The 11,873-nt window shown below is 45.5% G+C and overlaps 1 protein-coding gene across 1 annotated transcript in view; it reads left to right on the forward strand.

Moving 5' to 3' along the window:
- The window catches only part of ZCWPW2 (zinc finger CW-type and PWWP domain containing 2), a 151,230-nt gene that overhangs the window by 4,222 nt on the left and 135,135 nt on the right, over positions 1-11,873 (forward strand). The window contains 2 exon segments of the mRNA XM_019508705.1: positions 9,874-10,205; positions 10,207-10,221. Coding sequence (XP_019364250.1) covers positions 9,874-10,205; positions 10,207-10,221 — 347 coding nt within the window.

Below are 11,873 nucleotides of genomic sequence, written 5' to 3' on the forward strand. Positions count from 1 at the left end.
CTCAGGTCCCTTCTGACCCTAGAAACTATGAAACTATCTATAAACTTTGGCATTCGATTTGGGTTTTTTTATCATGGAAAAATCACAGGTCCCCCTGCTCCTTTGCTCACCAGAACACAGGTCCAGCTGCAGCTGTGCCTCGTGCCTCTGCCCCCCAGCAGTGTCCGAGCCCCAGCTGCCACCCACAGGAGGTAGTGTCTGCTGCGGCAGAGTGGAGCCTGGATCTCCTTCCCCCAAGGGCGGCACATCTGGAGCAGAGCCTATTGAGGGGAAGAAGGCAGGTGTGGGCTGGCTTGTGCAGGCTCAGGCTCCCTGCCTTGCTGCCCTCTCCCTGGGGCTTCCGTGGCCTGGCAGATGAGACCCTGCATGGCAGGGCAGAGCAGGGCCAGGTGGGGAAGCTCAGTGTCACCACCATGAACACTGAGCTGCCATGGAAGAGTGCCCCCTGCCTGCCTGGCAGCAGTGAGGGGCACAACTCCACACCGCCACCCCTGCTGCTGCCAGGCAGGCAGGGGGTGCTTCACTGCAGGGCTTGTGGTGGTGGCACCCAGCTTCCCCACCCCCTTCTGCCCTACCGTGCTCAGTCCCACCTGCTGGGCTCTGGAGTTCCTGGAGAGAGGGCAGCAGGGTGGGGAGCCTGAGCCCACAACAAGCAGCCTGCCCCATGCACAAATCTGGGGGGCGCATGCCCCCCTGGGAGTGCACAGTCGTGGGGAGCAAGCCTTCCCCCCCAACACCCCTGGATGGGACACCCTGTGGCTGTTCATTCCAGCCCTGGGCCACAAGCCCCACGCACCACCTGGGCTGGGCAGCAGCCCCAACCCTGCCCAACTCCCTCCCTCAATTCTGCCCCCACCCCCCATTTACCTGTGGGGAACTGATGTCCAGGCTGCCTGGCAGCCATGAGCAAGTGTATGTGCCCACAGGCACATGGCACCCCCTGCCCAACTGCCCTCCTCCTATTCCCCACAGCCCCTTGCAGGCTGGAATTCTGCCAGCCTGCAAGGGGAAACCCAGTTTCCTGCATTTTTCTCTTTTAAAGGAAAAAATCTAGGTTTTTCTCCTAAAATGAGAAAAATCTGTGTTTTAGTGCATTTTTCTGTGGCAAACAGAAAACCTGGATCCTTGATGATGAATTACTTTGATGTTGGTGTAAGTAGGTTTATTCTTTGTTTAGTAAGAGTATTTGGAAGTGCCTAATAGCTGTAGTGCTCCTACTGTAATTATTGCAGAAAATGGTTGGCACATACATAATTTTAAAATACAGGGAGGCAAATGTTTTATCATTAGAAAACACAGTGACAATAAGTTGAAGAAACTGTGCCATTTCAAATGTCTTTCTTTACAAGTTGCATGACCAAACAATTAACTTTGAGAAATTCTGGGCTCAGTGAATTCGATGGTAAACTTCTAGTGCGTTCAATGAAGCCACAATTTTGTTCTCTTCTCTGGGGCTCAGCCTACTAGATTTTGTAAAGTTTAATTATTTTGTATATTCTTAAAATTAAAATAGATTATTTTAGCTGAGACAAGTGTTAATTATAGAATATTTCAGCTATGTCCTCTTTCTGTTGTAGTTTCAAATTTCAAATATTAAAAGTAAGAATGTGTTCATCTTTATACAACATAAAACTTATTTATCTACACTCAATAAATTTCTCTATCAGATTTTATTACCTAAAGCTCAAATATTTATAATTCATGAGTTTCTGTCTAGATATCAAGCTAGACCATACTTGAAAAATGCTTTCTTCATTGAGCTTCTGTGCTTTTCTGGCTTTAGTCAATACCACAGTAATATAAGGTGTGAAAATTCCGCTTTCATGCAAAGAGACAGCAAACTTTTTTGCATGTCCTAGAGAAACGAAATAGGAATGTAATCAAATTGTTGTAATGCTGTTTTAAAAGTAAGGCAGACCTTGTGGGTGATGATTTGGAAAGGCTCTCAAAGTCAAATTTTCCTAAGTGTTTGAGGTACCATTAGATAAATGTGTACCATGTAAGGAATTCTTTTGAAAATGAATCCAGCAGAAAATGCTATAAAAGCTTAACTCTTTATAGAGGAAGTGGTTCACTGAAAAAATACTGTAACCTGGACAACAAAACACACAAGCTTTCCACCCCAAAACTGACAAGCTACATGATACAGTTTTAGAGCTGTACATGTTTAGATTAGTTAAGCCTTAATTTCTAATAAAAATTTTCTATGTGCAATTGAAAGTAATGTAAGTTTTGTCTTAGTTTAATGAGTTCAGGCTCATGTCCTTGGTTAACCGTTTCTTTTGGCATCAATTTTCTTTATTTCTTTCTATGTCAGCTTTTCTGAGTAGTACAGAAGTAAGAGGAGAAGACTGGTTGAAAAGGAAGTCATGCATTGTTTCAGTACAATAATCAAAGAGGCAGAGATTAGTATTGAATGATTTAATTTTGTAAGAAAGAAATACATACTTCTGCGTAGTGTCAGTTTAGGTTATAGGCATACTGTGTAGCTGGCCCCCTGCTTGTGGTGTCCAGGGGGCTAAGTGCTCTGTGGCTCTTCCCAAAATTTTCCAGCTTTTCTAACCTGTGATCTGCAAAGCTACCTTGTCAATTTTATCTCCCTGCTATAGACCCTGGGTGGTGGGACCCCTGGCTCAATTAGGAGGCTGGGGGCAGGACAGGGGGAGGCATCACCAGGTGTTTTTTGCCCCCTCCTTCTGGGCTACCACCACTGCTCCATTCAATCCACAGCCCATACCTCAGTTTCCCTTCATGCCTTACCTGCATAGCCCATTTGCTTGCACCTCACTTAAGCCTGTGTGGTGCTACCCCAGCAGAAGGTGACCAGGTATATGTATGTGTTTGTGAAGGGGGATTTGAAGCCCCTGATTAATTTTGGAGGTTGGTTGCTTTTGGACTTCTCAGAGTCTTTGCCTCACACTGTGTCTTGAAAACGACTTTTCCTAGAAAGCACCTCTGTCACTGCATTACCAGCAGTTGCATAGGGATGTGTATGCAGAGTGAAACCGGCAGGGCAGAGAGAGTGCAGCACAGAGAATGAGGAATGGGAAAAATAACATTTACTTCACATTAAGCATAGAATTGACCACCATCCTGTTCTATTAAATGTCCATTGTACAATGGCTCTGTGTTTCCTCCCCGCCACCCAGCAATTGGGAGGTATTTACTGTTACAGGAATAACACCTACCCACCACAAGCAGGGAGCAACATGCTCCTGTACCACCTCACTTTCTTCCCCTCCCCAAATGAGCATACAACCTCAAGCCAGGGTCCCTAGCAGAGAGGTGAAACTGTCATAGATGCTCTTTTGCCTACCCACCCCTATGGAAGGTGGTCTCTGTAGGCAGCAGATCTTTGGACAGTAGTCCTGGCTGCATCCCAAAGCAGCCCCATTGCCCTGGATGGGCTTAGAAAGGATATGGGGCAGTGCAGTTTGGGTTCCCTGGAGGACTAACCAGATGCTAGGCTTATGTCCTTACATAACATCTAACCGGTTAATGGAGGACTAGCCAAAAATAGTACTTGATTTTTCCCAGTTTGCTTTTGAAAAATTCCAGGAAGTATAAACCAATCTTAAAACATCTAGACCTTTGGGGTGTAAAGTGCATTTAGAACAGCCCGTAGGCGGTGAATTGTTGGTGAAAGAGCAGAGTTTATTTTATGCCTGTAAAACACCAACCATAGCATTCAGTGTGAGTCCTGTGTAAATAATATGATTTTAGAATTTTGATAAATAAACTAATGATATCCTTTTCAGTGTGGCAGTTAGTTCTGTCTTCATTCTTTTTTTCAGATAGTAAGTTTAAAGGAAAGCTATCATCACACACCTTCAATATGTAGAATTATATAGGAAAATGTTAACATAGTCTGAGACACTGCAAAGAAGACTGGCCTCCTTTAAAACTTATTCTATTATTTGAGTGACCTTATTTTCAAAAATTTTTGTTATCTAATTACATTTTCTTTCTTTTTATAATAGTACCCTTACTTATCTCAAACAGGTCTTTTCTTGTACAGTGTTTTCACTTTTATACTTATAAAGAATGATCTGTGACAGGGTGCTGTCTTCAGCTGCATTTTTTTTGTAGGCCAGTGAGTGGGCACCCATCAAGTCCTGCTGAATTTTCCCCTGGGGATAACCTTCCCTGCCTTTTTACTGGCCTGCCACAACTTGATGTTATTGGGTTCTTAAAAAGAGGGAGGCTGACCCAAAGGTTCCCAGACAGGCTCTAAGCTCACCACTCACAGGATATTGAGCTGTTGCCTTAAGGGCAAAATGCACGCTCCTACCTCAACTTGATGTGCCCCATGCCTCACTGAAGTTTTTATAATTTTCTCTTTATATTGGGGTCTCAGCCACTGTGGGCTTACCCCCTCTCTCTCTAGCTAGGCCTCCCAGTCAAAACCCACTAAGTCGGGCTTGACTCCGAGACTCTAGCTCTCTAACCTGCTCGGGCTCCAGGCCCTCCATTTTATACTTTCCACAACACCAGGCCTCCTGTCCCCTCTACACTGCGCCCCTGTGGTGCCAGGCTGTTGGGGCCTCAGCCCCCTCCAGCTTTGCCCCTCTTTCTGAGGTTAGGGTCCATTTGCCTAAGTCTGTTCTCTAGGACAGGGTTTCAAGGCTCCTATCTTCCCTTCAAGCAACTCTGGGCTTGTGGCCCTAGTGCTGCACCCCTAGTGCAGGAGGACTTCTTGAGCCCTCTATCACAGCACCCCTTGGCACTAATGAGGCCTCCTCCTACTCTACAGCCTCAGCCACAAACCACCAGCTTTAACATTAAACATAAACCATAGGCCCCTATGGCTATCTAATGAAAATAAAAATAAGGAGCCAACTGCCCACTTACATGTGACTGTGCTTCTGTCTCACAGCATGGTGTGTTCTTCCCAAGGAGGCTGCTGCAGCTGCTCCATAGTTATCCAAAGTCTCCTCTGCCACCTCCTTGACCTTCTCTGCTTGAGGTTTGGTCTTGCCCTTCCTGTCACCTGACCAGCTGGCAGGGCTCGATCCTTAACCCCTGCTTGACTGGACAGCTGCGCTAGGAAGGTTTTGGATTTAAAGGGGCAGCTCTGCTCCCTGATAACAGGGCTAGGGCTCCCTGTTACAGGGCCACTCTGCTTCCTGGTAGCCGGGCTAGGGTTTCCTATTACATGATCATATTGGCTTCCCTCTAAGTACTTCTCACACATTCTAACCCTTGTAGTATTTTTGTGGGTATTCTTGCTGCTTCCAGAGGCAAATTACTCACTATTAAAATGCAGAAAACTTTTTGGTGTTCGGCAGTTCCCTGAACTGCTTCTGCTTTTCTACAATTCTTAGGTTAAATTCCCTCAATCTGATAAATGGCACATTTTGAATCACCAGCATTGTCTTAGTTTATGTCATGTTTTGAGTTACTCATTTCCCAAAACCTGCTATTCTTTGAGTGATAATCCATGTACAGATTTCCCTGTGGTTGAGTGCATGTTGAGGTTACTGGAGCCTGGGAACTCTTCAGTCATCTATGACCATTGAGTTAAAGGACGCCCCTTCACCTCCTTTTGTCTCTAGACAATGATCAACAGGTTAGAGCCACTCCAATCAGATCCCAGTTCCTTCTCATCACCTCTGGCTTGAGTTGAGTTGTCACCTCAGTTAATTTCAGTACTGCTAACTACTAATTTACAGGCTGTTTACACACCACAAAAACTAACATAGTACTAGAGTTTTACTACCTTCTTTCCAATTATGACATTTTTATTTTATTTTAGTACAAAGATCCAAATATCTGACTATAGATTGCTTTGCCTTAAATGATGCCTATTCTTGTGATGGTGTCATACTGTTGATTAATGGGTACACAAGACTTTAATTTTTCAGTGAGGGTTACATTCCTGATCAGTGTGATACCTGTAGGTCCTTCTCAGAAAGTACTTAGGGTTTTAGGCTACAGACAGTCAAAAGGCCTGAGGCTGAATTGATTCAATTTTTACAGCTTAGTTTAATCTGCATAGATTGAATCGATAAGTAAGTGAACAGACATTCACTTTTGATTCTGGTAATGCAGCCATATGCCTGCAGTGGCTCAGGCTAGAAGCCGGGGGGTGCTAGAGCAAGCCTCCCTGCTCAGCTGGAGCAGACAGCTTGGGCCAAGGCTTGCCCACCCACCCCGTGAAGGGAGGGGTTTGTGGGGGAGGTGCAAAGAATCCTGGGATGCCGGGGGACTCTGAGTTAACTTGAATCTGGAGGGGATCTGGGACAGAAGTTCAATAAACTGGTTTAACCTAAATCAGGAAAGTCCGATAGCACATCCATCCAGGTTTACCTTAAATTGGTTTTGGCCATGTAATTAAAATAAGGCTGCAAACAGATATTTCTTTTGTGCTGCCATAAAATAAAATTGCCCAAATATGTGGCTATGACAAAAGGTGGTATTGAGTTGTGTGATTTGGCAGATGTACTTTCCAGCTACCCCAGGCAGACACTCCCAGGGCTTCAGGGGCCTGATCTTGCATGCCCTGGAATTTCCCTACAGACAGTGTTCCTGAAGAATTCCTGAAGCCCTGGGAGTGACTGCCTGGGTTTCCCCAGTTGCAGAGGTGCACCCTGAATCAGAATTGCCCCAGGTTTCCCTACTTGCAGAGACATACCTGGAAACTGCAACTGAGGGCAGCCTCTGCAAATGGGGCAACCTCTTATTTCCTCACTTACTGAGGTGCACCCTAAATGTTGTCCTGCAGGATGGTTCCTCTAGAGCCCCAGCAATATCAGGGGCCTGACCCTGTGGGCAGTGGCTATTTCTCTCCATGAAACAAATCAACTGTTCCAGGACACATCCGGGCATAGCTGATACATGTTATTTGATGACATCTGTTTATAGCCTGCATGGCTGCTTCTTCTGCAATGACTGAATTACCTGGCAAAGCAGCCCAAACAATTAAGCCTAAGTGTAAGTCTTCTAAGGAGCTTCTTCCCAAATGGGAAGAAACAGAGATTACCTTCTACTGGTCCACCTGTGAGTCCTCATAAAAACTCCAGGGTCACTGCCATAGGCGATGTGTGCCTCCTGAGGCTGGGGGGGCATGTGACCATGCACAGATGGTGACACGGATGTCATTGGGGAAGGCAGGCCAAGCGGGGACCATCTGCAGGCAGCCGCAGTGGTGTCAGCAGCAGGGGGGAGTCCCCCAGCAGCCAGTCACCAAGCCTATAAGTGCTGGCAGCGCACCCAGAAGTGCCAGCGGCATTTCTCAGGGTGGGGGGGAGCACCAGTGCTCTGCCTGCCCAATCTGCCCATTGCCTGAACCGAGAGCACTCTCTCTCAGGGGAGGTACCAGTGCTCTCAGGGGGTGCACATGTACCCCCCCATGCGTTGCCTATGGTCACTGCTGTTAAAGGTGCATTAAAACTGAAAATAATTTCATTGACCACTGATGTTGGTACCAAATGGCTTGAACCAGTTGTTCTACGACCTGAACCCACTCTCCCAGGTGAGTGCTCTAATCACTAACCATGTTGTGCTCTCTCCTGCTTTGTGTCCTTCTGGCTCCATATGGAGGGTCTCCCTACCTCCATTATTCTGGTTAGGGTATTATCCTGGGAGGATGGAGACATAGGGTTTGAAAGCCCTCAGACTGAGGAGGGCCTAGAATCAGTCTCCTACTTCTTGGGTGAGTATTCTAAGTACTAGGAATGTTGGAATGCGTTAGGCATTCTGAGTGCACTTAGTGGATTGGTTTCCTCTAGGGGATCTACTTTGACTGTAACAGAACTTAGGTGGTAGTTGGGTACCTAGCTGCTCAGACAGAGGTGCTTTTGTGCATGCATGGAAAACCGAGCAATTTGGATGTCTTTGCAGTCCATAATGCAATCACCAAATAAATTTAGGGCATCTATATGCATGTTCAGGGTGAAGGGGGCACTATAATTAGCTCCAAGAGCCGCTCTAATTAAAGCATCCACAGCGTCATTTGTATTCAGCGCCCTATGCTTCAAAATGGTAGCAGGGATGATTTAACTAAAACTCATTTGATAAGGTTTAGTTAAAGTGCCCCTGCCATGATTTTGAAGTGTGGGAACGTTGAAAAATAGTGCACTAATTAGCACACTCCAGCAGACTCATTTAATTGAGTCTGCTCTGATGCGTGCTAATTAGCATGCATTGGAGCAAACATCTGGCATGTATATAGGTGCTCTTAGATACTTTGGGATTTTGTGGCTGCTGGACTAGGAATATTTGGAATTACTTTTTAGAATCCATTTGCCTTGTGACAGGGGACCACCTCAAGACCGAGTTTAATCTTCGGCCTGCCCACCTGTCTAGGAGCAGTATGCCCGGTTTCACCTGCCTTGACTTGATGAATAAATAATTTGTGTAAAATGCAGGAGACTGCCCATTTAATGCCCAGATGCCAGGGGCGTTGTACACGGCTCCGTACTGCCGCTACATTGTATCCCATGCCTTGCAGATGGCATCTGAAGTGGCTCCGGCCCCACGCTGGGCCCCATTATATTCGAGTCTAATATCGGACTGTGACCTGGATCCCTCCTCTCAGGTGTTCTACTCTACCCTCATTCTGGGCTGATAAGCTCCCTGAACCCTTCTCCCTCTCGGCAGTGGCCCCCTTCCTGGGACCTTTGGACACACAGGCCCTGGCCCTGGCTCTAGGCCACTCAGAACCCCAGGCCCCCTGGCTCTGGGCATCCCTTACAGTGGGCACTCTGGCCCTTTTTACCCTCCTGGTCCTGGCCCCAGCATTGACCAATCAAGGGTCCCTCTGGTCAGGTTTTTGAGCAGCTAGCCCACTCCCTCTCAAGTCCACTTTCTTGGGCCCCTCCAAACACAGGCCTTATGCCATTTGGCTCTCAGGCCTCTGATAACAATGCCTGGACCCTTTGCCTGTCCCCTCTATGGGGTTACCCACCAGGTTGTGGGGGCTGGGGTTATAAGGTGCCCCTCCCCACCTTTCACTGGGGAGGCAACTGGTCTGGCATTTCTGGGGAACCATCCCGCCACAGGTACTCCCACCAGACCATCCTTCCCAGGAAGGTATAGTTTTTGGTCATACCCAGAACCAGGAGCCTCCTGCCAACCCCATAGCTCCTGCCCTTACCTCTAAGATGTGAGCCGCAGCTCCAGCTGGGCAGTGTCTCTCCACAGCTGCAGCCAGCAAACTGCAGTCTCCCCTGAGGGCCTGAGCTAAAATGGAGGCTGCTCAGCCTCCTCCTTCTAGCACATTGCCCTCCTGCAGTCATGTGATCACCTCAGGGCTGGCCCACACCTGCCTGCTGCCTGCTCTCATCCTTAAAGTAGCAGGCACCCAAAAGTTCTTTTCCACATGCCTAAATACGGTCTACATCCTGTTTACAAATCTGAATGAATAGGTTTTCTTGAAAGGTTGGAGAGTTGTAGTGATGATGTTTTTGAAGGTGTATGAAGGGCAAGGATATTTTTGTGTTACCTTTTTGTTAGACCAGCTGAATGGTTGGGAGATATGTTAGACAAACTTTTAGATCCATTTATACTTGAGGGATGATACTTCATGCTCAAAACTTTGTCCAGCAGTTTCTCTCAGGAATTGATGCCTGTACGCTTCCCCACTGCTCCACACCTCAACCAGGAGTGGAGCAGTGGGTGAATGCTCCTCGCACCTTCCCAAGACTGGAGTCATCCTGGTATGGAGAAGGTGCAGGTAAGCAGCAGCAGCTCGACTACCCCTGGGACCTGGAAGAGTTGGGGGCTGAGGAATGCTTCCTGAATGCTCCCCAGATTGGATGTGGGGATGTTTTTGTTAGATAGAAAAAGGCTCTGGAAAAAAAGTACTTTCTTGGTAATAAAATTATAAAGGAAATACTTACCTGTATAAATGTATTTTTTTTTATATTTCAGATTGAATACAATTTACCTACAAAATTTGACCTTTGGAGAACTAGAAAACACGAGGATTTTGCTATGGATTCTGTAATTAAAAACAGTTTTTATCTAAACAAAATATGGGTTCAATGTGAGAATGGCAGTTGTTTAAAATGGAGGCTGCTACCAACTGATGATGCTGCACAAGTAGATCACAATGAGCCATGGTACTGTTATATGAATACTTATCCATCGTTTAATAAGTGTTCTGTTTCTGAAAAATGTTTTCCAGAGGAGTCTGAGTTTCATAAAAATGGATTTAAATACATTTACTCAAGGCTTTCTATAGGAAGTCTGGTTCTGGTGAAACTGCAATAGTCCCAGGTAAGATTAGCATTGTTGCAGCCTTAACTGAAAAAAATAAAAATGTTAGCTTTTATGGCAATATATATTTATGGCCTTGATCTTTACTCATATATGTACACACACACATTTGAAACTACTTTTGAGGTATAAAGTTTAGTTCTACTCTGAAAAATAAAAATGCAGTAGAAATGGAACGCTTACCTCAGTGGCTTTCAGATTGTGTGTGTGTGGTTCATGCATTGTTATTGTTTTTCTGATTTCAAAAACCAGAAATGCACCCTGGAATTTGAGAGACAAGTTGGATTTTCTGTTTTTTGTCTCATAACAGGTCATAAAACACCAGGGTACAATTTCATTTTCTTCAAATTGTACATTCAGTGTAATCTGTAAAATCCCTTTTTATTCACTAAATTTCCACAAGTGAAACTGACCAAGCTTAGTAAATGATTTTGTAGCTGGACACAAAGAATAGAATTTAGGTTACTTTCTCCCAGCTCCGCTGATGTCATATAGCAGTTTATGTATTACAGTACTATCTGCTGGAGTATTACAGAAGTATGGAAGGAGTAAGTTTTACATTTTAAAATTCAAGACACATTTCTAAATACATGAAATCAGTAGATTTTACCAGGGTTGTCAAACTGGTAGCCTGTAGGCTGCATACAGTTTGTGAGTGGTTAACTTGTGCCTGCAGGCTCCTGTGTGGGTGCCACTCCTGCATCTCTCATGTACTGCTGTGGCTGAAATCTTCAAGCTCCCACTCCCTCCTCCAGGATCCAGTCCCTGTCCCTTTTGAGTGGGGCATTGCAGCCTATGGGGTACAGAAATTGGACAGCCCTGATCTTTACTCATTTAAAAAAAATTATTGCTCAAGATGCACTAAATTTAACACTTTTGACTTCTAATAAAATAAAGGAAAGGAGTGGCTCCTGCAACTGACCATGTATGAAAAGCATGGAAAAGAAGTAGACTGTGGGCTTTGTTATGCAGTAATAGATTCTGTGATATTAAATCACTAATTTAGAGCATCGTTTACTGCTCCCCTCAATAGACAGACAGCAGTACCAATGTTTTTGTTCTCTTTTGTTGCTGCTTTATCTCTATTTCCCTGGCTTACAAACAGTCTGTTGTAGGAGCCACTCCTCTTCTTTGTATTTTATTAAAAGAAAAAAAGTAGCCAGGTTTAAAAATTGGAGATAGTGTGGGAGATGTCATTCCTGATACAATTACTGCAAAATCAGTGTGTACAAAGTGCATCAAGGTTGTTGCATTTTGAGAACAGAGCCATCCATGTGACCATTTATTTCAGAGGTAGGCATTCTTTTCTGACTGTGGGCTGGAATGACCCACCCAACATCAGAGATGGGCAGCTGAGTGCTAGGACCTTGCTGCTGGCATTACATGTTTCCTTGGCAGCATGGGGAAAGAGTCCACAGCCAGCCTTCATTGCTGTGGCAATGCAGGTAGAACTTCTGCAGAAGGGGCCTTCCTGCTGCCGAATGCCACTAAAGCCCCACGTCTGTGGGTCAGAGCTGGTCTGCAGACCACAGGCTGCCAACCGCTGATCTCGTTCAGTAATGGAAAAACGGTGTTTTGAAAAACTATATTTCAGTTACATAAACTGTGATTAATCACAAAAGTTTCTTCAATAGCTCTCCTACCCAAAAGTA

The sequence above is a fragment of the Gavialis gangeticus genome, unplaced genomic scaffold, assembly GCF_001723915.1.
Source record: "Gavialis gangeticus isolate Ggan-Ray unplaced genomic scaffold, GavGan_comp1, whole genome shotgun sequence".
NCBI classification, from domain to species: domain Eukaryota; kingdom Metazoa; phylum Chordata; order Crocodylia; family Gavialidae; genus Gavialis; species Gavialis gangeticus.